This window comes from Symphodus melops (assembly GCF_947650265.1).
Source record: "Symphodus melops genome assembly, chromosome: 14".
NCBI lineage: Eukaryota > Metazoa > Chordata > Actinopteri > Labriformes > Labridae > Symphodus > Symphodus melops.
In genome coordinates, this window is record NC_136704.1 from 7619256 (window position 1) to 7642711 (window position 23456).

The 23456-nt window shown below is 39.7% G+C and overlaps 1 protein-coding gene across 1 annotated transcript; it reads left to right on the top strand.

Moving 5' to 3' along the window:
- The first annotated feature begins 979 nt into the window (after positions 1–979).
- Positions 980–23260, top strand: cnn3a (calponin 3, acidic a). The gene is made up of 7 exons (XM_079360797.1): positions 980–1268; positions 20212–20333; positions 20916–20982; positions 21202–21339; positions 21456–21572; positions 21820–21966; positions 22188–23260. Exons 1-7 carry the CDS (start codon positions 1212–1214, stop codon positions 22527–22529), a joined length of 990 nt encoding a protein of 329 aa, XP_079216923.1. The 5' UTR covers positions 980–1211; the 3' UTR covers positions 22530–23260.
- The last annotated feature ends 196 nt before the right edge of the window (positions 23261–23456 follow it).

Below are 23456 nucleotides of genomic sequence, written 5' to 3' on the forward strand. Positions count from 1 at the left end.
TTTTAATATCTAATATTGTCTATAATTGTCTATAATTTGGAAAATAGTAAAATTACAGAAAATCTATTACAAGGTGTGTCCTCGATGCAGCTTACAGTAGCTGTATTATAATATAGTATACTGCAGTGATTCTCAAAGTGGGGTCCGGAATAATTTACGAAATGTTTTAAAAGGGTGCTGTATCATTGAAAACGCATATTTACAAAATGCACTAATAAAATCAGCTATTTTGTGCAATAGTCCCATCCACTTTAGTTTTGTGCTGATAGATCAACTGTATATGATTTTGACATGTCTGTCACTTCATAGTCACAAAGAAAATAAAATTAAAATAAAAACCACCTCTGTCAGCTTTTTCTCCAAATGAATTACTTGGAAAGTATAATTGTACTCCATGCTTATCAACATAATGAGAAGTTCCTTGGAAAAGGTTCTCACCTGAAAGGAGTCCATGATCAAAAAAAGTTTGAGAAACTCTGATATACTGTATTATTGATGATACTGTTTCTGTTTTTGTCTAGCATTTTGAGTGGCAGTGTAGGCTATGTAGGTTTGACAAAATATGTTTTAAGTGTTGACCAATCATTCTATGATATGCTAAAACGCTCTTTGCTGCTTGTACAACGAGCTGTGGTTATCTTTGTACACAGAGAAAAATCTATATTGCTTTGAGCTTTGACATTTTGGAGAAATTAATCTATTTAGGGGGTCCAAAAAGTCAGGATGTCCTGTCCCAAATACTCTAACTTGGCAAGAGAATTTGAAGTCTCACTGGTCAAGGACATCACACAATGCCACTTCGGTTAAATACAATGTGAAATGTTTTGTCAAAAGTGTAATTCTGAATCATACTGACTTAAATTGCCGAAGAGACTATACTTAGTTTCTCACTCTACAGATGCTTCAGAGCCCACTTGAGGGTCATCTAAAGTGGGAGTAGCCCCCCACCATTCGGCTGCTCTGATTGGCCGTCGGGGCTACGTCAACAATCCGTCGAATTTTTTTTTGCAATCTGTGCTTGTTCTACAGAAAGTGGAGTCGCTGGTAGGCCACTGTTCCTGCGAACCATCACGGAATATTTCCTCTTGGGCTGGACATTAAAGAAGCCGAAGCAAAAAAAGACATTTCAGCCGCAGGATTCTGTTACATTTTAGCCGAGGATATTTTTGGGGGGTTTTATTAAAAAAAAAAAAAAAAAAGTTGAAAAAAAGATGACGCATTTTAACAAGGGGCCAGCCTACGGATTGTCTGCTGAAGTGAGAAGCAAAGTAAGTGTCTCGTTAGCCAACTGGTTTTATCATTGTAACTTAAAGTAAAAACATCTTTAACATTTTCGAGAGTGAACCAAAGCTTAACCCACACATTTGTATTCAAACAGGCTTACTAAACAAGTAGCCCTGTCCGTTACTCCTCTTTTTCTTCCCTTTGATAATAGTAACGCCGAAAACAAAGCGAATCATTAAAGTTGCAGTGAAATGTTACCAATTATGTGTCAGACAACGTCCCAAGTTTTCTATTAGTGTTAGGAGTTTAAGCCTACATGTTAAATGTCATTTTAAAGTTAGGACGCGTATTTTGGCAAAGTGTTCTTCGATTTCCCAAATGTGCATCAACAAAGGAATGCGTAAAGTTTAACTTCAGATCATTGTAAAGAATGTACAGGAGGATTGTTCGTGTTCTAGCCTACAACTACTGAAACATTGAAGATTTTCCACCAAACATTATGTAAAGTAGGCTCCGTCTGTCAAGTGGTAAACTTGGGGTGTAAAGGGAGTTCCGATGAGTCCGAGAGGACTTTTTCCTTTCAATAGTGGGGGGAAATATTCCTTCCTTTTTGTTCCACTGCTGGATTTAAGCGCTTCAGACATTTTGAAATGCACTCCTGCAGTTAATAGCCACCTGTTAAGGGAGGTTGTGTCGGTGATAGGCTATAGCCTATATGGCTACGATTCCTTTTTTTTATTATAGAGAATCTTAAATAGCATATGAAAAAACTGCATTCCTAGTTTAGGGAGGAGCCCGATATGAGAAAGGGGTTGTCTGTCTCCTGTCAAGTGGATCGACTTGCAAGCCTGTTATATCTTTGTTTGCAAAGAACCCGGTATACAAGTAAACAATAGCCTACTCCCTTAAAGGTAAAGGAATAATACAAAAGAGACTTGATAAATAAGCGCGTAGGCCCATAATTTAAATGAAATCAAACATAGACCATGGCCTCGAAGAGGGGTTCCTCTTTGATCATGGCCCCCTTTCAGGTGAGAACTTTTTCCAAGGACCCCCTATTATGTTGATAAACATATATCAATACAGTGTATTCCTCAACTATAGAGTACATCTATCTATCGGCACAAATCTGGGCTATCCATCTGGGCAGGAGTATTGGACAAAATAATGGATTTTTATGAATGCAAGAGGTCTCAGTTTGTTGGAATGCTTTTCTATGATATAGCACACTTATTTTTTGGTTCAACTTATTCTGCGGACCCCCAAGCTGTGGTTCGCGACCCACTTTGAGAATCACTGGCCTAGAAAGAGAACACCGGACTACTTTATTTACACCTCTCATATAAAGTACTTTTTGAGATGGTGAGTAAAATGTAAATTAAAACAAAATGGGATTTTTTTGCAAAAAAGGGGAACCACTTATTTCATTGAAAATAAAAATTATATTTTAAATCTTGAAACACAATTACACAAAATTATTTTCAGTTTATTTTCAGGGGGTGTATGTCCTGTTTGATTTGATTAAGATTGATTTACAAGATAGGACTGCAGGAAGGTCAGTTTTATCAGCCGATCTCTTTTACTATAGAGCCATTACTTGTTAAAATATGCGTTGGTCATCCTTGAAAGAGAATCTTGCTATTTCATATCATCTGTTTCAAAACATTTATGGTTTCGTATTGATGGTACCTTCACAAATGTCAGGATGCCATGTGCACTAAGGCAATGCTCTTTCTAGATCTTGTGTTCAATATGGTTTTCTCTTTGCATGCTTCAGCTAGAATGTGTGAAATCGGCAATGAACTATGCTCAAAGACTGTGCTTGTTTTTTTGTCTTCTCTAGCCCATGTAATGATTTCCACTGGAGAATTGTGTCTGTTTTTTATTCATGTCCAACTAGGACCGACGTTCGACAATCTACTTCATGTGTTCAGGGCCTTTACACAATGTCCCAACTTTTTTGGAATTGGGGTTGTAAGTTCCTCTTGTAGTTCCAACCCTTCCATGTTTGGAAAAACAATGTGACCATACTAACTTAATGTGAATTAAACCAAGGTCAAAATCTCAGCAAAATATTGGAAGAATGTATAAAATTGAAAGATGTCTAGCAGAAATTGCTGTCATAATAATTCTTCAGAGAAAAAAACAAACATGTCAGGTAAACTCCTGCAAGTAAGAGAACACCGACTAAACTCTTTAGTGCTGAAGGGCTATAAAGAATCTGTATAAGTAAACTTCAATAGCTCACTGGGTTGGAAACAACCTTTTATGAAATTGCTGCATAACACTGTAGTTCATTTAAATTCATTTGAACATGGTATTTCATAGTTGTGAATAAGTAAGAATAATAAAACACAAACTTTTCAAATAATGGTATACGTTTTCCTTGCAATCCAACCTACATCACCCATTAGCATATTTTCAATGCGGACTTCATGCACAAAATGCATTCATGCTCTTATACATAAATACTCTAAAGGCAAGTGCTGAAAACGTATTAATGACCACAGGTGATAGAAAATAAACATTTTAACTGACTCGGTTAAAGGTTAACTAAGTAAACAAAGATAGTTGTGTTTTTGTGGCTTATTTTGTAACAATACGTTAAAATAATGTTAAAATTATATTACATAAATAATAATGTATTGTTAGTTAAACGCATTGCTCTTTACTGCACATATCAGTGTTGTTTGCTGCAAACCACAATACTCAACTTGTCTTTCAACTTTGAGCTGATTTGTCACAGAGTTGAGAATAGTGGTGGGCGGTATGGAAAAAAATATTATACCATGATTTTCGTCTGGCAAAATCGAGATCATAATTTTTTTCAGACTGATATGAAAGACTAATTTGCAAATTACTGAACAGTTCAACCAAGCATATTTTCCTGTAATGTTTTTAAATGCACAACAACTGGAAACAAAACCTCTTTGTAGGGGTTATGGTTTCCCCCCAGAACATTAACACTAGAAATGTCTCAATTTTATCAATATTGCAGGAATAGTTAGTTTTACTGAAAGAAGACTTTTATTCATATGGGGGTGCAATATTGTTGATTGACAGTCAGCATGGTTACTCACTCTCACCTGCCTGCTGCATACTGAACAAGAGAAGAAATACTTGCTGACTGACATAACTTCAAGCAGTATGCATGGAATTCAATGTGTAGAAATAAATTATTGTAGGCCTACTGCTAAAAAAATTAACAATTAAATAATGATCATCTCCCATCCATCCATCTTCCGCCACTTATCCGGGGCCGGGTCAGCAGTCTTAGCAGAGACACCTAGACTTCCCTCACCCCAGAGAACTCCTCTAGCTCTTTCGGTGGGACCCCGAGGCGTTCCCAGGCCAGCCGAATGACATAGTCTCTCCAGCATGTCCTGGGTCTACCCCGAGGCCTCCTCCTGGAGGGACATGCCCAGAACACCTCCCTAGGGAGGCGTCCAGGGGGCATCCGGACCAGATGCCCGAACCACCTCAACTGACTCCTCTCGATGTGGAGGAGTAACGGCTCTACTCCGAGCTCCTCCTTGGTGGCTGAGCTCCTCACCCTATCCCTAAGGGTGCGCCCAGCCACCCTACAGAGGAAGCCCATTTCAGCCGCTTGTATCTGGGATCTCGTTCCTTCGGTCATGACACAAAGCTCATGACCATAGGTGAGGGTAGGAACAAAGATCAACCGGTAAATTGAAAGCCTTCAGCTTAGTTCCTTCTTCACCATGACTGACCGATATGACTGCATGACTGCAGATGCTGCCCTGATCCATCTATCGATCTCACGCTCCATCCTCCCCCCACTTGTGAACAAGACCTGAGATACTTAAACTCCTCCATGTGGGGCAAAGACTCCCCACTGACCCAGAGAGTGCAAGCCACCTTTTTCTGGTCAAGAACAATGGCCTCAGATTTAGTGGTGCTGATCGCAGCCCTACCGGAGCCAACGTGCACCGGGAACAGGTGCGACTAACTGCCGGCAATGCGAACCAGGCTACTGCTTCGACATACAGAGAGTTATCCAACAACAGAACATTGCTCAGGTTCAGATCAGGCAGGCCGTTCATCCCAATCACGCCCCTCCAAGTCTCACGGTCGTTGCCCACATGGGTGTTGAAGGCCCCCAGCAGAACAATACAGTCCCCAGTCGGAGCACTGTGCAGCCCCCCTCCCAGGGACTTCAAGAAGGCTGGGTACTCCGAACTGCTGTTCGGACCGCAGACCGAGACAACAGTCAGAGGCCTATCCCTACGCTTAGGGATGCAACCCTCTCGTTTACCGGGAACTCCAACACATGGCGGCTGTGCTGTGGAGCTATGAGGAAGCCCACACTAGCCTGCGGCCTCTCACCATGCGCAACTTCGGAGAAGTGAAGAGTCTAGCCCCTCTTGAGAAGCTGGGTTCTAGAGCCAGTGCGTGGATGTGAGCCAGCTATATCTAGCTGGTAACTCTCGACCTCCTGCACAAGCTCAGACTCCTTCCCCCCAGTGAGGGGACATTCCATGTCCCAAAAGCCAGAAATTGTGTCCGGGTATTGGGTTAGGGTTAGGGTTAGGTCAAGGTCCAAGGGTCTTGGGAGACCCTACTTGGGGCATAAAGCCCCCGACAACATAGCTCCTAGTAAGGCTGAACAATTTTTGGAAAAGATTGAATTGCGATTTTTCTGGCAAAAATTGGGATATCGATTTTTTTTTTTATCACGATTTTCTTCAAATTAAGCTTGTGCAATGTTCTCAATGTACAGTAACATTTACAAACATGACAGGAAATTACATCATACCAGTTAAAACTTTAAATGCCAGAACTCTAAATTAATGAAATGAAAACTAAAGTTAAGAATTGCTGTGTATCAGGCTAAAGGAGTCACACACACGCAGGGGCAGAATAGACGTGTATGTGTAAATTGACAACAGCTCCTGCGTCAGTCGGGAGGAGCACTGCTAAAAACCGCGGCTTTGGTAATCACGTGATTGCGTTTTTTGAAATCGCGATTTCGATCAGAAAGCGGTAAATCGTTCAGCCTTAGCTCCTAGGATCATTCAGGTACTCAAACTCCCCCACCACGATAAGGTAGCAGTTCAGGGGGGAGTCTCCCTCCTTTTCATTACGTCATTTAGCCTAATCCCTTTAGGTTCCATTATCACAACATGCAAGCTTCGAGTGAAGAGGACTGTTACGAACTTAACAAAAACGAGAGAGAGAGCAGAAAACACAGACAGCATCAGTTTTAACATTGGGGTTATATCACCCATCACTGTCTGTCTGACCTCCGCTCTGTCTGACTCTCAGAAGACTGTTAACATCTCACTGGCTTGTTTAGGATTTGTTGTATTTGAGCTGAAACGTAAAACTTAACTGTATAACGCCTAGATTTCGTTTTCTTTGCTCGTGATCAATCCCACTCTGCTGCTGAGCTAAAGGGGAGGGGGAGAGGCATCTGTGTGTGGGCATAAACTGCAGCATGATAGAATAAACACATTAGCATGGTTATATGATCTCTCTGCTTTGGCAGATCAACAACACCTTCTAATTCGTCATGTTCTAAGATGGTTATATTGCACACCACATGTTGAGAAGCATGATGGCCCTGACATACCAAGAAGACAGCAAAAAACTAGTGGCGTTCAAGGCCGCCTGTGGCATCGCTTCACATCGCCTCATGTCTTGGCCAGAAGGCAGCATTAGAACACGCCGCAAAGACTAAAGCCAACCACCACGTATGTTCTGTGCATCCGTGAAAGCAATAATTCTTCATCCATTGCCAGCAGGCAGCAGTAGTCTGTTGTAATTATCCAAGAAGACCATTTCCACACCGTTGTCGTGCATCACTCGTATTATAGGTAGCCTACTAATTGACAGTTATGTCTGATTTAAAAAGTAAATGTTAAAAATGCAGACGTAAAAAACACAAATTCATTCAACGAATACAAACATCATAATTAAATGTTTGTGTTTTTTGCTGGAGTCGTATAACAATGTAAAAAATGTTTTGTTTTTTCACTAAATTAATTTTTGTTTTGTGTAATATATAGGCCTCATGGACCTCTACAGTGAATGTTTTTCAATATCCTAATTTCAATTTTCTTGGTTTTGTATCACATGATACAAGCCTCAAGGTTGTATATGTGGAGGTGTATTTATTGACTTGTTTATGTCTGATGAAGGGCGAGAGCCCGAAAACTAGCATGATTTTAAAAGTATGGCATTCCCTCCGTGCTCCATCTTCACCCACCCACTCCCCTCTGTGCTCCCTCAAAAGCCCCGCCACTCACTTACATGCATAAGCACAGATGGTCCAGAAGTACACCTCAGCTCAGCTTTTGAGTGTGGTTTGTGCACGCATAGGATGGAGAACGAGAAGGCCATAAACGTACAGTATGTAAAATCTGCCATTAAGGGGCTCTCAATCAAAACAATAACAAAAGATGAGGTCAAGACTCATGGGGTATCGTGGCAGTGATTCTCTCTGCACACTTCTCTCTGCTTCTGTTTTTCTTTTTCTCTCTCTCTGGCAGATTGCTTTCCTTTACATATAGTGCTTTCACACTTGCACAAAACTCCTGAAGTTTTCATGTTAAGCTGCATATTTAAACTGTATGTTTAACTCTGACTTCATCGGTAGTTTCTCCTGTCAGCCTCCTGTCATTTTCCTGCTGAAAGTCTAAGTAAGCTAATCAGGAGAATTCACCTCGAGCAACTTGTAGTGGGTGGTGACATTTATGTCCTGTGATTGTTGAACGACTATTGACTATAGGTGACTGTTATGTTTTCTGCGCACATAATTAAACCGCTACATCATGTATTCTGTTGGTCAGTATGTTCTACTCCACTCTTCTGTCCATATTGTAATTCTGTTGAACTACACAGAATTGATGTAAAGGCGAACATTCTCAAAATGTTATGTCTTATGGAGGACTCTGTTGATTCATTTTTTTCTTTTCAAGTCAGTCTTTTTATGTCATTTGTGTAGCATATGAGAATGTGGATCAAAGACTGCAAATAAGGCATTGACAAAATCAGTTCACAATAGGAAAAATCTGTAAGATCAGGCTTGACTGTGTTCCTTAGTGGGAAACCTACATGTTGATTTGGTTTTGCAGAGAAAAGAAATCAATTTTGGCTTTGAAGTGTTGCACAATGTATGCTCTAGAGCATACATTGTGCAACACTTCAAAGCCAAAATTGGTGCAAATCGGTCCAAATTATAATTCTTAACAAAACATAGCAAGTACCGTAAATTCCGTACTATTGAGCGCACCTGGATATAAGCCGCACCGGCTAAAAATAAGTAAATAAATGTATTTGTACATATATAAGCCGCACTTGATTATAAGCCGCAGGTGTCCACGCTATAACAAGAGGTATTTACACAGACGTAGGCTACCGGTAACATCCGCAAATACTGTAGCGTCCATACGGACGTTAAAGGACAACGAGAGCGTTCAAATAATAACTTTTAATAACCCGATCACTGTCGGCCGTGACCACGCCGTTTACAGCAGAGAGCAACACATAACTTGCCGTAACAATCCAACTCTCTCCCCCAGCGTTCTCTCATACAGCCACTCAACACGTTCTCGCTGGTGCATTCACTGACTCTCCACATAATCGGAATTATGAACACATTATCAACTACTGACTTTACAACATGAACCGTTACAATACGAAGCCTAGCCGACGGTGTCTGTAACACGGCTGATGAAAAAGATGACCGTAATATATTTCACAAGAAAAAGTCCATCCATTCACTGCCTCAGAATGACTTCATTACTCACTTCCTCAGTCTCTGTTGTCGCTGTCAGTGTCATCTTAACGTGCAGCAGCTCTGTTAGCTTCTTTGACAGCCAGGTCGATCGCCTTTAACTTGAAAGCTGCATCATATGTATTTCTCCGTGTGTTTTCCATCATGAGGGTGCGTGCATGAAGCGCAAAATGACTGATATTAAGATCCGACGTGACGAAGTCAAATGTTTTAGCGGCAGAAGCTCATTGTCCCCCATAAAAAATCCATGCATTAGCCGCACCGGAGTAGAAGCCGCAGTGCTCGAAGTGTGAGAAAAAAGTAGCGGCTTATAGTCCGGAATTTACGGTAAATATAACAATAAAAATGTAACAATTGACTAAAAACACATACGTCTGTTAATTATTTATTCTTTGTCTGTAAGATCAAAGACTGTTGTTCGTTTAAAGAGTGAACACTGTTGTTGAAAACTGTCTTATCAAGTTCTAAGTGGTTCGTTCTTTATTTGTTTGATGCTTTCTTTTTTCCATTAGTTCAATATCTTAGAAGCGAAGCAGTGAATCAGTTGACTCTTGTCAGTTGCCAATGCAGAACATTTACAAGTGAGAGTAATGTATGCAAGGACAACACATGCATGGCAACTGTCCATATTATGTATTTAGTCAGCCAAAGAAGTATAAACAAATGATGGAATATTTGAAGTCATTCCGAGCTAGGAGAATGTGGAAATACATAGAAGCATAACTCTGCATAATGTAACAGACAGTTACAAATTCCTAATTGTGATGTTAAGTCAACTGTGATCCAATTGCATTTCATGATTTATCAGTCTATAACTCAGACTCAGGTCTTCTCTACCCTCTGTCAGAGAGTGCACCTAAACAAATGGAGGAGGAGAGACAGGGGCCCATCTGGGTTCAATTGCATAAGTGTGATCAGTAGTCCATGCTCTTCTCCAAGCTGCATGAAACACATTCCTGGAATTCTTCAGCAAACACCCCTTCATGAGGACCCCATCCACCAGGCCTTCAGCCCAAAACATTTCACTTTTAACTCAGTTCAGGTAGCATTGCAGTTTGGCTATCCTTAGGAGACGCAATATATACGCAGTTGAGCCACTTCATCTGTATTGCATTTTTCTATAGAAAAATTCATGATGAATCATAATTAAAACATTAGGTACACTTTTCTGTTTTGTTTTATTCAAGGTTATTGACAGTGGGGGAAAAAAAACGCCCCCATATTTAGTTTGATGGGTTAGTGACAAATGGGAGTGTTCAAGCTCAAAGTTACAATTTTCTTATTTTAAATTATATCTAATTCTCATGGTACACATATTTGTTTCAAGCTACTGTTATCATATTATTTTATTCCTGCGTTTATCTCTTTTACACCTCACATTCAACAGCTGGTAAAGAGAAAATGAGGTTTCGATTTAAAACTTACTTTTCTCTCTTAAGTTCATCAATCATTTTAAATCCCTCACTCATCACTGCTTGTTGTATGGATGTGTTGGATGGACTTCTTTGAGCATACACAGATTTAAACACTGCCATATTTTTTTTTAAGTCTATCTTATCTACGAGTCTACTTCTTTTATACCTTCTGACCTACATCAGTCAGAAAAGTATAGACACTTACAAGACCTTTTATTGCTGTCTGTTCCAAAAGTCAGAATTGAAGGAAAGGGGTGTTTCATTTTACTACTTTTGTAGCAGCTTAGCTTACACTTAAAGCCACTAATACACAATCATTTATAAATTAACTTCCACTGGCTTCAGCCCCAAGCTTCCTGTGACACAAGACAGTCCAATATCTTCCTAATTTTTCAAAAATGTATTTCTCAATCAATAGTGGGCTTCAATATATTTCATGTGAATGATTAACTTTCAATGTAGCATATAATATATTATTAATGCTCTCCAGTTGTTTGTTTTGTAGTTTTTTAACTTATAAGTTACTTAATTAAACTGACTTTCATCCAGACCAGCACCAGACCATTGGAGCTGCAACTGAAATATATCATCTTAAACATTCAAACACGGCATGTATGATATAGCGGTATTTTAAGCCGAGAAGCAGGGGCTGTTATATTTTGATCTACAGTATTTGCGCATTCAATGTAAGATGTTATAAGTTCTTCATGCGTTTGTTACTGCCCCTGTGTTTTTCTTTTGGATTGTGTGTTTTTCTTCTCTCTTTTTTTTATCCCATTTTTTGTTGTTCCAAGTTCTTGTTTCATTGGTGTTTAAAAGTAAACAAAATACATTAGACAAAACATTATGTAACACATTCCCAATACCCTCTACCCTGCTTAATGAGAGCACCCAGCCGTATCAGACGCCTATAGAATATTTGTGAAAGCTATCACATTCTTTTCATGGGTTCTCAAATGTAGCTATGAGGGGGCTACGATGAATAATTCAGTTAGAGCAGGGGTGTCAAACTCATTTTAGCTCAGGGGCCACATGGAGGAAAATCTACTCCCAAGTGGGCCGGATCGGTATAATAACTTAAAAACAACAACTTCAGATTGTTAGGGACCGAAGCACTGACCAGTGCGAAGGACCCTATTGAAACCCAAATGATTATTAGGGACCGAAGCACTGACCAGTGCGAAGGACCCTATTGTTTTTCAAATGATTATTTTTGTTTTCTTTTTTCTTCCTCATCTTTGGAGCCACTTTTGACGACTTGAACGTGAATGAAAACTCATCAAAATCTCCAACATCATCGGGTCTGGCGAAAAATTTGATATTCTCGTCATTTCGTAAATTTTTTTCGCAAGATGACTCAGTGGCGCCCCCTTCAAATTTTCAAAAGAGCCTCCCCATTGACGTTTTTTCGTCGTACGTGCATGAACATTTTTATACACATTAAGCATGCGAGATCTCACATAAAATCCTCTTACGCCCATAGTCAAAGCCAAACAGGAAGTCCGCCATATTTTTTTTCAATGGCGAAAACTTGCGTTTCACAGGTTAGCTATTTGAACGAACTCCTCCAAAAGTGTTTTTTCGATGGACGCAAATTAAGTATCTGCTTGTTCTTGACATGTTGAAGATCTCTCGTTGTGCTCTGCACGTTATTTCCTCAAAGGGCGTGGTCATACGGACGCGTTGTTCGTCACAAACAGGAAGTAGTTTGTTAGGGGTCTTAATATAGTCATACATTCATCAAACATCACACACATGATCCCAGTGGACAAATGAAACTAGACATGTTGGCACAAAAAGTGGGCGTGGCTAAATGACTCAGTGGCGCCCCCTTGAGATTTTCAACAAGGCCTCCCCATAGAGTTTCTTTTGGCCTACGTGCATGACATTTTTTATGCTCATTGGGCATGTCAGGAGCTACATAAAAGCCTCTTATGCCCATAGTCATAACCAAACAGGAAGTCCGCCATATTTTTGGAATGCAATAAAAACTGCTTAAATTCCTCTTTCACAGGTTAGCTATTTGAACGAACTCCTACAACAGCGTTTATCCGATCATCGTAAACTCAGTGTCAGTGTAATCCAGACATGTTGAAGATCTCTCGTTGTGCTCTGCACGTTATTTCGTTTAAGGGCGTGGCCATGGCGTACCATCAAACTTTGATGTCTCGGCGCACTCCAATTTTTTAACCTTCAATGACTGTAAGGCCTGCTGCTTGGCCACTTGTCGCGGCTGCACTCCCGCCGTCGCACTCTCGCGGTCGCGACACGCGCCGACATGCGCGGGGTGCTTCGGTCCCTTCATCACCGCTTGCGGTTTTAATTTTAATTTTTTTTTTGTTCCGCCTCTTTGGAGCCATTTTTGACGGCTTGAACGTGAATGAAAACTCATCAAAATCTCCAATGTCATCGGGTCTGGCGAAAAATTTGATATTCTCGTCATTTCATAAAGAAAATTCGCAAAATGACTCAGTGGCGCCCCCTTCAAATTTTCAAAAGGGCCTCCGCATTGAGGTTTTTTCATTGTACGTGCACGAAAATTTTTAGGTACATTCAGCATGCGAGATCTCACATAAAATCCTCTCACGCCCATAGTCAAAACCAAACAGGAAGTCCGCCATATTTTTTTTCAATGGCGAAAATTCGCGTTTCACAGGTTAGCTATTTGAACGAACTCCTCCAAAAGCAATTATCCGATTGACACAATGAGAATGTCAGTGTGTTCTCGACATGTTGAAGATCTCTCGTTGTACTCTGCACGTTATTTCCTCAAAGGGCGTGGTCATACGGACGTGTTGTTCGTCACAAACAGGAAGTAGTTTGTTATGGGCCTTAATATAGTCATACATTCATCAAACATCACACACATGATCCCAGTGGAAAAGTAAAGCTAGATATGCTGGCATAAAAAGTGGGCATGGCTAAATGACTCAGTGGCGCCCCCTTGAAAATTTCAAAAAGGCCTCCCCATTTAGGTTTTTTTGTCCTACATACACACATTTTTTTATGGTCATTGGGCATGTCAGGAGCTACATAAAATCCTCTTACACCTATCGTCATAACCAAACAGGAAGTCCGCCATATTTTTATGAATGCAACAAAAATGGCCGAAATTCACGTTTCACAGGTTAGCTATTTGAACGAACTCCTCCAACAGCGTTTATCCGATCATCGTAAACTCAGTGTCAGTGTATTCTAGACATGTTGAAGATCTCTCGTTGTGCTCCGCACGTTATTTCATTCAAGGGCGTGGCCATGGTGTACCATCAAACATTGATGTCTCAGCTCACCCCTATTTTTCCTTTCTGAAAGGCCTCCCCATAGAGGTTTTTTTCTCTGACATGCATGACAATATTTTTGTATGTTAATAGTGTCAGGAACTACAATAAATCCTCTTGCACACATAGTCAAAACTAAACAGGAAGTCCGCCATATTTTTTTTTGATGGCGAAAATTCTCATTTTGAAGGTTACATATTTGAACGAACTCCTATAAAAGCGTTTATCCGATTGACAAAAAGTCAGTGTCTGTGTGATCTTGACATGTTGAAGATCTCTCGTTGTGCTCTGCACAATATTTCGTTAAAGGGCGTGGTCGTACGTAAGCGTTGTTCCTCATAAACAGGAAGTAGTTTGTTATAGTACTTAATATAGACGTAGAGTCATCAAACATAACACACATGATCCCAGCAGAAAAAATAAACTTGTCATGCTGTTTTAATAAGTGGGCGTGGCTACATGACTCGGTGGCGCCCCCATGAATTCTTAAAAATGGCCTCCCCATAAAGCTTTCTTTGTCCTACATACATGAAATGTTTTATGCTCATTGGGCATGTCAGGAGCTACATAAAATCCTCTTACACCAATGGTCAAAACCGAACAGGAAGTCCGCCATATTTTTTTTGAATGGCTGAAATTCCCGTTTCACAGGTTAGCTATCTGAACGAACTCCTCCAAAAGCGTTTATCCGATCATCGCGAACACAATCTTAGTGTGTTCTAGACATATTGAAGATCTCTTGTTGTGCTCCGCACGTTATTTCGTTTAAGGGCGTGGCCATGGCGTACCATCAAACATTGATGTCTCGGCTCACCCCTATTTTACCTTTCTGAAAGACCTCCCCATAGAGGTTTTCTTCTCTGACATGCACGACAATTTTTTTGGATGTTAATAATGTCAGGAACTACAATAAATCCTCTTGCACACATAGTCAAAACTAAACAGGAAGTCCGCCATATTTTTTTTTAATGGCGAAAATTCGCGTTTCACAGGTTACCTATTTGAACGAACTCCTATAAAAGCGTTTATCCGATTGACAAAAAGTCAGTGTCTGTGTGATCTTGACATGTTGAAGATCTCTCGTTGTGCTCTGCACAATATTTCGTTAAAGGGCGTGGTCGTACGTAAGCGTTGTTCCTCATAAACAGGAAGTAGTTTGTTATAGTACTTAATATAGACGTAGAGTCATCAAACATAACACACATGATCCCAGCAGAAAAAATAAACTTGTCATGCTGTTTTAATAAGTGGGCGTGGCTACATGACTCAGTGGCGCCCCCATGAATTCTTAAAAATGGCCTCCCCATAAAGCTTTCTTTGTCCTACATACATGAAATGTTTTATGCTCATTGGGCATGTCAGGAGCTACATAAAATCCTCTTACACCAATGGTCAAAACCGAACAGGAAGTCCGCCATATTTTTTTTGAATGGCTGAAATTCCCGTTTCACAGGTTAGCTATCTGAACGAACTCCTCCAAAAGCGTTTATCCGATCATCGCGAACACAATCTTAGTGTGTTCTAGACATATTGAAGATCTCTTGTTGTGCTCCGCACGTTATTTCGTCAAAGGGCGTGGCCACGGCGTACCATCAAACTTTGATGTCTCGGCGCACTCCAATTTTTTAACCTTCGATGACTGTAAGGCCTGCTGCTTGGCCACTTGTCGCGGCTGCACTCCCGCCCTCGCACTCTCGCGGTCGCGACACGCGCCGACATGCGCGGGGTGCTTCGGTCCCTTCATCACCGCTTGCGGTTTTAATTTTCTTTGTTTTAATTTGGTCCAAAGTAGTACACGCAAATTCAGAACATTTTCACAAATAATCTTCTTGACACTTCAAGAAGCACTTTAAGTTAGTTGAAAATTCTGAGAAAAAAATGCAATTTAAAGAACACAATGCCTCAGTAATTGGAAATAGCACTAGTTTAAAGGCTTTTTAGACACACTCAGACGAAGTCTGTCAGTCGATTAAAAAAATTATTCTAATTAATTACAGGATTTGTGATTAATCTAATTTTAATCTCATATCTGTTTTTTTGTTTTTTTTTAAGGTTTTTTTTTGGCCTTTATGCCTTTATTGATAGTGAAGGACAGTGGATAGAGTCAGAAACAGGGAGAGAGCGGGGAGAGACATGCGGGAAATGGGCCACAGGCCGGACGCGAACCCGGGCCGCCCGCGCGAGGAGCAAAGCCTCGCTATATGGGGGCGCCCCAATCTATATGGGGGCGCCCCAATCTCATATCTGTTTAAGGTCCCCAAATAAAGAATTCCAATTTCATGACATTACAAAATTGTTGTGCACAACTAATAAAATGAATACACTAAGAAGAGAACATTTGAAATCCACATTATTATTAGTGATTGAATAAAAAGTTTTTATTGAAAAGTTATTTTCATAATATGACATTTCAATTCATATGCCCTTTAAAATTATAATTATGACTCTATTAAAATGTTCAAATCTTATGAATTCTACGTTTTTAATGCATAATCGCAGCCTTATTCTGATGATTTTTTATGATATAAAATGTTTTTTTGTCGTATCTTTCATCGGGGGAAATGTAGAACCTGGGTCTTTGCAGACACACAGTGACCTGGTTTCCCGGTTTGGGTTTTGGTCCTGCCTGCTGTCTGTTGTCTTGCGCGCTGTCTCCACCGTTTTGACTTTATAAATGAACCGACCTCCGTCCTCCAGCGGAGTTTGCGCTACTTGCGAGCTGCTGAATGGATGCAACATTTTTCACCTCAGTCCTGCTTTGTTTGGTTTGGCCAGAGCTGTATGGCGCTGGGTTTGGCTAGCAAGGCAGGTTTAAAATGACGTGCCACTGACAAGTATACGGGTCCTTCAATGGGCCAAGTTTGAAATGCGCATTTCTTACAGTCTATCGTTTATGATTTTTTTATTCAAGTGTTATAATTAATCTTGCGTCATTTTTTCATAGTGCGCTAATTTGCGGTGTAATTAATCTAATTAACACGTTAAAGTTTAAAGCTCTACTTTAAACTTTAACAGTCTATGAAAATACAAAATAAATAAAGTAATAATAAAATCACTATTCTAGGTATCAAATGCCTTATTTTTTCCACATTTGTTTCCACATTAATCTTGTGATTAGTATCTATCTATCAAAAAAAAAAATAAACTTGAATTTCCCTCGGGATCAATAAAGTATCTATCTATCTATCTATCTATCTATCTATCTATCTATCTATCTATCTATCTATCTATCTATCTATCTATCTATCTATCTATCTATCTATCTATCTATCTATCTATCTATCTATCTATCTATCTATCTATCTATCTATCTATCTATCTATCTATCTGATAACTCAACAAACCATACAAACTGAGGTAGAAACTATTCAAGAGTCTTAAGTCACACTGCAAGTATATTCTTTCAAGTTGCATGTTCAGATCAGAGGCATTCACAGTGAATGGCGAGCAAAAAGCTTTAAAGTCATTCTACAGTTTATCAAAAATCTGAAAACGTTCAAACTCCCGCAACAGTCGCATTATTTTATCTTTGAACCACTTCATGTCTGCGATATGTTGGGTCACGCACACATCTTTCAGACAAGAGAAGTGAGCTGCATCATCAGCGGCGAGTTGCGCCTCCCACAACGACAGCTTGAGCTTGAAAAAAACGTATGACGTCATAATACTGCATGACAACTTTGTTGCGCCCTTGCAGCTGTTTGTTCAAGTTATTCAGGTGCTCTGTAGCATCCACCATAAATGCAAGAGCATGCATCCATGCTGCGGTATGAAATTCTAACCCTGGTTTTCCCTTTTCTGCCATGATCTGTTCAATGTTCTCTCGTAAATCAAAGAAACGCCTCAGCACAGCACCTCAGCTTAACCATTTTACCTCTGTTGTATGGCAGGCCATAGTTGTGGTCATTCTCTCTGAGAAGGATGTCAAACTGACGGTGATTCAGGCTTCTGGATCAGATGAAATTAAGTTTGGATGCTCACCTTCATGATGTGATCCATCTTTAATGACCTGCAACACAAAGCCTCCTGGTGCAAAATGCAGTGAAAAGTCCAAAAATCACGTCCTTCATTTGCAGATTGAACTTTCTCTCTGAACTTTGTCACAACACCTGCTTTTGTCCCGATAATTGAGGGCCTACCATTTGTAGCCAGGCTGATAGCGCGGGATCAGTCCACTCCGACCACGTCCAGCGCGCCGACAAGTGCGGTTAAAATATCAGCTGCTGTCATTGTATCCGTCATTGGCACCAACTCTACAAAGTCCTCGGTGACAATCAACGTGTTGTCAACTGAATATGGCCAGTTGTGCAACATCTGTATTGTCCGTGCTTTCATCAGTTGCAACTGAAAAGGCAATAAATTACTTCACTTTGCACTTCAACTGGCTGTCCAAATCCGCTGAAAGATTGGAAATCCTGTCTGCAACTGTGTTTCTTGTCAGGCTAATATTTGCAAAAGCCTGGCGTTTTTGTGGAAACAGGGCTTACTGATGACCTATTATTTTGTTGTGACATTCAATTGGATATACTTCTCTGTTCACCACTGTGTGATGTGAAATATGGGGTCCTGGTAGTGACTGTATGTAAAATGAAGGGACTGCACACAGCTCTGGGGGCTCCGGTGTTGGTGGGGATTGTGGAAGATGTCAATGAGCCAACTCTGGCTGCTTGCAGTCTGTTGGTGAGAAAGCTGCAAAGCTAGTGGTCTCATCCAGGGGTGGGACTAGGGATTTAAAGCTGGTGAACAAGATTCAAGGTGCGGGAGGATGGAGTGTAGGAGGCATGCCACAGCATCCTTGGTCCCCCTCAACATTTGACCCTGCCTACTCTAACTGATTGTCTTATTACCACTGGACTCCATTGGACAAAAACTGTAATTGTATTTATCAGAATTTCAGAATTGTCCTTTTATTGCCACCTCCATGGCATGAATTAACCATGAACCAACGAACCAATATCACTTATTTGCAAACCGAGTACAAGACAGACAGACGGACACAAGCAGGCACACACAAATAAATATAGGTAGCCTACTTTACCTCAGATCGAGTACAGTAGCAAACAGTGTCTGTTATGTGATGGCGTCCGGGAACTTCATACTTCAGCTCCAAAACACTTAGTTGGGTTCTTCTGTTGACGGCCTTGCTTTCATTATTGATTGCTTACTGACGCAGCATTCAGCCTCGACATGTTGACCAGAGAACAGTCAACTATGAATTGTAATATAGAGAACTAAGAGTATGAAATGTATTTTTAAAATCTTTGTTGTTTATAACATGCCAATTTAACAACCAAAACAAAGTTGGTATTATATTGGATACATTGAAATACATTTTCAAATCTCTAGAAATATAATTTAGTATTTTTGTTTTTCTTCTCAACTGCAGGATCCTTCTTACGGTATTTTAAAAAAGGCAGATATCGTATTCTGCAGTCTGATCTCATTTATTATTTCTAAAATATTTCATGACACATTTTTACTACACTTGTGTTTGTGAATATACTACACTTCAGTATAATCCCTGTCCTTTCATTCTCTTAAATAGGCTTTAATTGATTAGCTGGTTTTGGTAACAGATGGGATATTTCATCGCAGTATTAGTGGGAGTGGTTAACTATTAGATTTAAGATTTTAGATTAAAGGATGAAATTATTTCTTTTTTCTTTTCTTTTTTAACTTTATTTGAAGACTTTATTAATCCCAGAGAGGGACATTTTGGTTTGCACTCTGTTATTGTAGAAACGCTTCTCATGCCTGAATCACACACAGCGCCCCCTGAGCTGGTGGGGGTTTGGTGCCTTGCTCAAGGGAACATCGGCAGTGCTCGAGAAGTAATCTGGCACCTCTCAAGCTACCAGACCAACTTCCATATTCTTGATTATTTAATACATTAGTCAATGCATTAGTTAATTGATGTTTCTTGTCTGTTAAAAATAAAAAGTACAGTTATTTATAAATTATTTTTTAATATGTCATGGCATTTAGTTAGAAGAATGTATGTAAACATTCTCTGAGAGAGCTGGTCAATCATTTGTGCATACACATGGTCTCAGGAGGTTTGCAGTGGAAAACAAATTTAAGTAAGAATACATTGATGTTTCACAGATTTGTGCTTCAGACATTCGCAAGCATGGTTTAAGCACAGATTTGTGCACTGTTAGCCCAATGTATCAGGACAGAACAAATTATGAATCACACACAAAACACAGTTTGAGAACACAACTCATTTTAAAATGTTTCACTTAAATGAGAAGATTGAATTCCTTTGTGTGACCAGTTTTAATCAATACCACCATATCTTACTGAATGTTGAAACAGCCTTTACCCAACAAAACTTCTCAAGTTACCCCCTGTGTTTTCCTTGTTGAGCTGTAAAGTAAAAACATGATATTAAGACAATCAAAAAAGGTTTACTATTATATATTGTGGATCTACTGACTTGCAAATGAACAAAGTACAGTTTAATATGTCCAGTTCAATAAGATATTTGTATACTACTCTCTGAGATGGAAACTTATAACATTTTATCTTTCAGATTGCACAAAAATATGACCCACTAAAGGAAGAAGAGCTACGCTTTTGGATTGAGGAGGTAACAGGAATGTCTATTGGAGAGAACTTTCAGAAAGGCTTAAAAGATGGAGTCATCCTCTGCGAGTAAGTGGCTTGGTTTTGGGTTGGTGTGTTTGTATGATGATGCTGGTGGTGGTTGTTGCAGTAGTTTGTAAAAAATAGAATTTCTATTTGTTTATGAAGCGTGGTCTTTCAGACTCAGAACATGACTTATCAAATTCAGGTTTTATGTTCTTTGAATGCTTTGTGTTAGAGACAGAGAGAGGGGAGAATGAGAGAGAAGGAGAGACAAAGTAATTCAATGTGAATGAAAAGAGAGAGAGAGACGGAGAGAGAGAGAGCTGCCAGTTCCCCCGATGGTTTTATAACTAGATTCTGGTCCATGTTTGAGTGCAACAGCAGAGGTTCCCAACCTTTCCTTGGAGCCCCTGCACTTGTGTATATATTTAAAAAAAAAAGCTGAGGCCCCCCCAGGACCCACACAAAAAAGAGATACATTGCTGCTTAAAGAAACCATTAATTTTCATGTATGTTTTCTTTGATTAAATACCAACAGAATAGACCTACACACACTGCTGCATAGAATGTCATAAAATTGTGCCAAAAATTGATCCTTTATGATTTCCATATGCTCTGATAAATGTTACCTTTTCCATCCTTTTTTAGACTGATAAATAAGCTGCAACCTGGTTCAGTGAGGAAAATCAACCTTTCTCAGCTTAACTGGCACAAGGTAAGACCATTTCAAACCGGAAAGAGTTCAGGCCAGTCCTTGAAAGACGTTTGCTCAGAAGTCAATGTTACATGAAGCTTATTCAAATCAATCACAGAACAGTAATTTATTACACTTTAGCCTTTGCATACAAAAAGTTTTTTTGTTATGTAAATTCTTGTTTTTTGAGTCGCTGTATATTCACTTCTTTTTTCTTTTTTTTTCTATTTTCTTTCGCAGCTGGAAAACCTTGGGAATTTCATCAAAGCTATTCTGAATTATGGCCTAAAGCCAAATGACATCTTTGAGGCCAATGACCTGTTTGAAAATGGGAACATGACTCAGGTCCAGACCACACTGCTTGCACTGGCTAGTATGGTGAGCTTAAACAAAGTTACGTGGGACATGGTGTGCAGAGGAACACTTTTTCAATTATTCTGAAAACATGTTTTATGTCGTACTAGTTCTTTAACAAGCATATCCCCCCTTGTTAGGCAAAGACAAAGGGTATGGACACAAAGGTCGACATTGGAGTGAAATATGCAGACAAACAAGCTCGACATTTTGACAATGAGAAGATCAAGGCTGGACAGTGTGTCATTGGACTGCAGGTAATGATGGCTGTTGATTTAGTGTTCCCTTGAGCAAAAAAGGGTTCACTCATTTTTAAAGACTTTAATTTCGTCTGTAGTTTAACGATCACTTAACTCTAAAGCTATCTATTAACGCCAGACTAGATGAGAAGCTTATTAGGGAGTTCCTTCAAAGCTGAAACAAATGATATAACTTGTCTATGATTCCTTTTAATGGCGAAATTATTGGGTATGTTGAGAGCCTATAACTAGACCTTGTCTTCAGATGGGAACAAACAAGTGTGCAAGTCAGGCTGGAATGACGGCTTATGGAACCCGAAGACATCTATATGATCCAAAGACTCAGACTGACAAACCGTATGATCAGACCACCATCAGCCTGCAGATGGGAACTAACAAAGGAGCCAGTCAGGTAAAAACCTACTTCTCTTAAAGGCTGTTCATATTATATCATTTTGTTTACAATATTTTTCACTCAGTCACTCAGTTTTCAGTCATCAGAATTAAGCCATTTAAGTAAAACTTATGGACACACACACACATTTACATATATTTTTTACAATCTTACAATTAGTAAACATTAAAATTCATTTCCTATTGTAAGACCATATGGGAATATTTTTTTTCTTGCAGGCGGGCATGTCAGCCCCTGGTACCCGCAGGGACATTTTTGACCAAAAGGTTGCCCAGCAGCCTCTGGACAATTCCACCATCTCCCTCCAAATGGGTACGAACAAGGTGGCTTCTCAGACTGGCATGAGCGTGTACGGTCTAGGTCGTCAGGTCTATGATCCCAAGTATTGTGCCCCCCCAACAGAGCCAGTCATCCACACAAATGGCAGCCAGGGCACTGGCACCAATGGGTCAGAGATCAGCGATAGTGACTATCAGGCTGAATTTCAGGAGGATGAGTACCACAGAGGTTTCCATGATGATTGCAGTTCCAATTACAACGATCAGGGCATTGACTATTAGTGAAGACCTCCAGTTACAAAGCAGCATTAAGAAGTGTATATCATCGACTACGGAAATGAGCAAGAGTTTGCTATCATTAGTAGTCTTGCAGCATAAAATGTTTCCATGAGTGCTTTCTTTTTCACTTTACTGTTTGATCTGATCAAGAAAGGTTTTAGTAGCATAGAATTATGAGATACAGGCTTACAGCAAACGTGCCATTAAGCTCTTTTAATATCTGTTTTAGTACCCTCTTTTGTCTTTGAAAATAGAACATGAAATATGTGATAACTTTCCGCTTGATGGCATGGCATCAGTGTTCATCAGTGCATGCAGTATTCCAATTTGTATTCCTGGATAACTCTGCTATTGTTCAATGTGAATTCCAATTTGTAGTCCTCAGGCAGGCAGAGGCTTATGTTAAATTTGCCTATGCCCTGTCTTTGTTGTACCATACACAAAGCTTGTGATGCTGATTTAAGATGTTTTGTTTTTGTTTTGTTTTGTTTTACAGTTGTTCCCTAGAAGGATCTTTTTTTTTAATAATGATGTAGAGGATTAGTGAGATGACCAGTCCTCAATGAACTGTATTTGACAGCCTCCGCATAAATGTTCGGGGGTTTTTTTGTCCTCCCTCATATTCCAAAACTGTATTTATTGCAGACGCACATTGTAAAACAGTTCACTGTTATATGGTTCGTATAGGACATGGAATGTTTTAAATAAAGCCTTAAAATCTTCAATTTCGGAAACTTGTATACTTTTTTTTTACCTTGCTTTTTCATTCTGATTGTTGCTTGATTGCCTCAACAACACCAAGGCAGTTGGTGATTTACTGAGAGTTAAATCCACTTGTTGGAGGAACAATTGGCTAATTTGAACTGTGACCTTGCGATTAAGTTCATCAACAACTGTAACTACCAAGCTACATCTTTAAGATGAACTTAA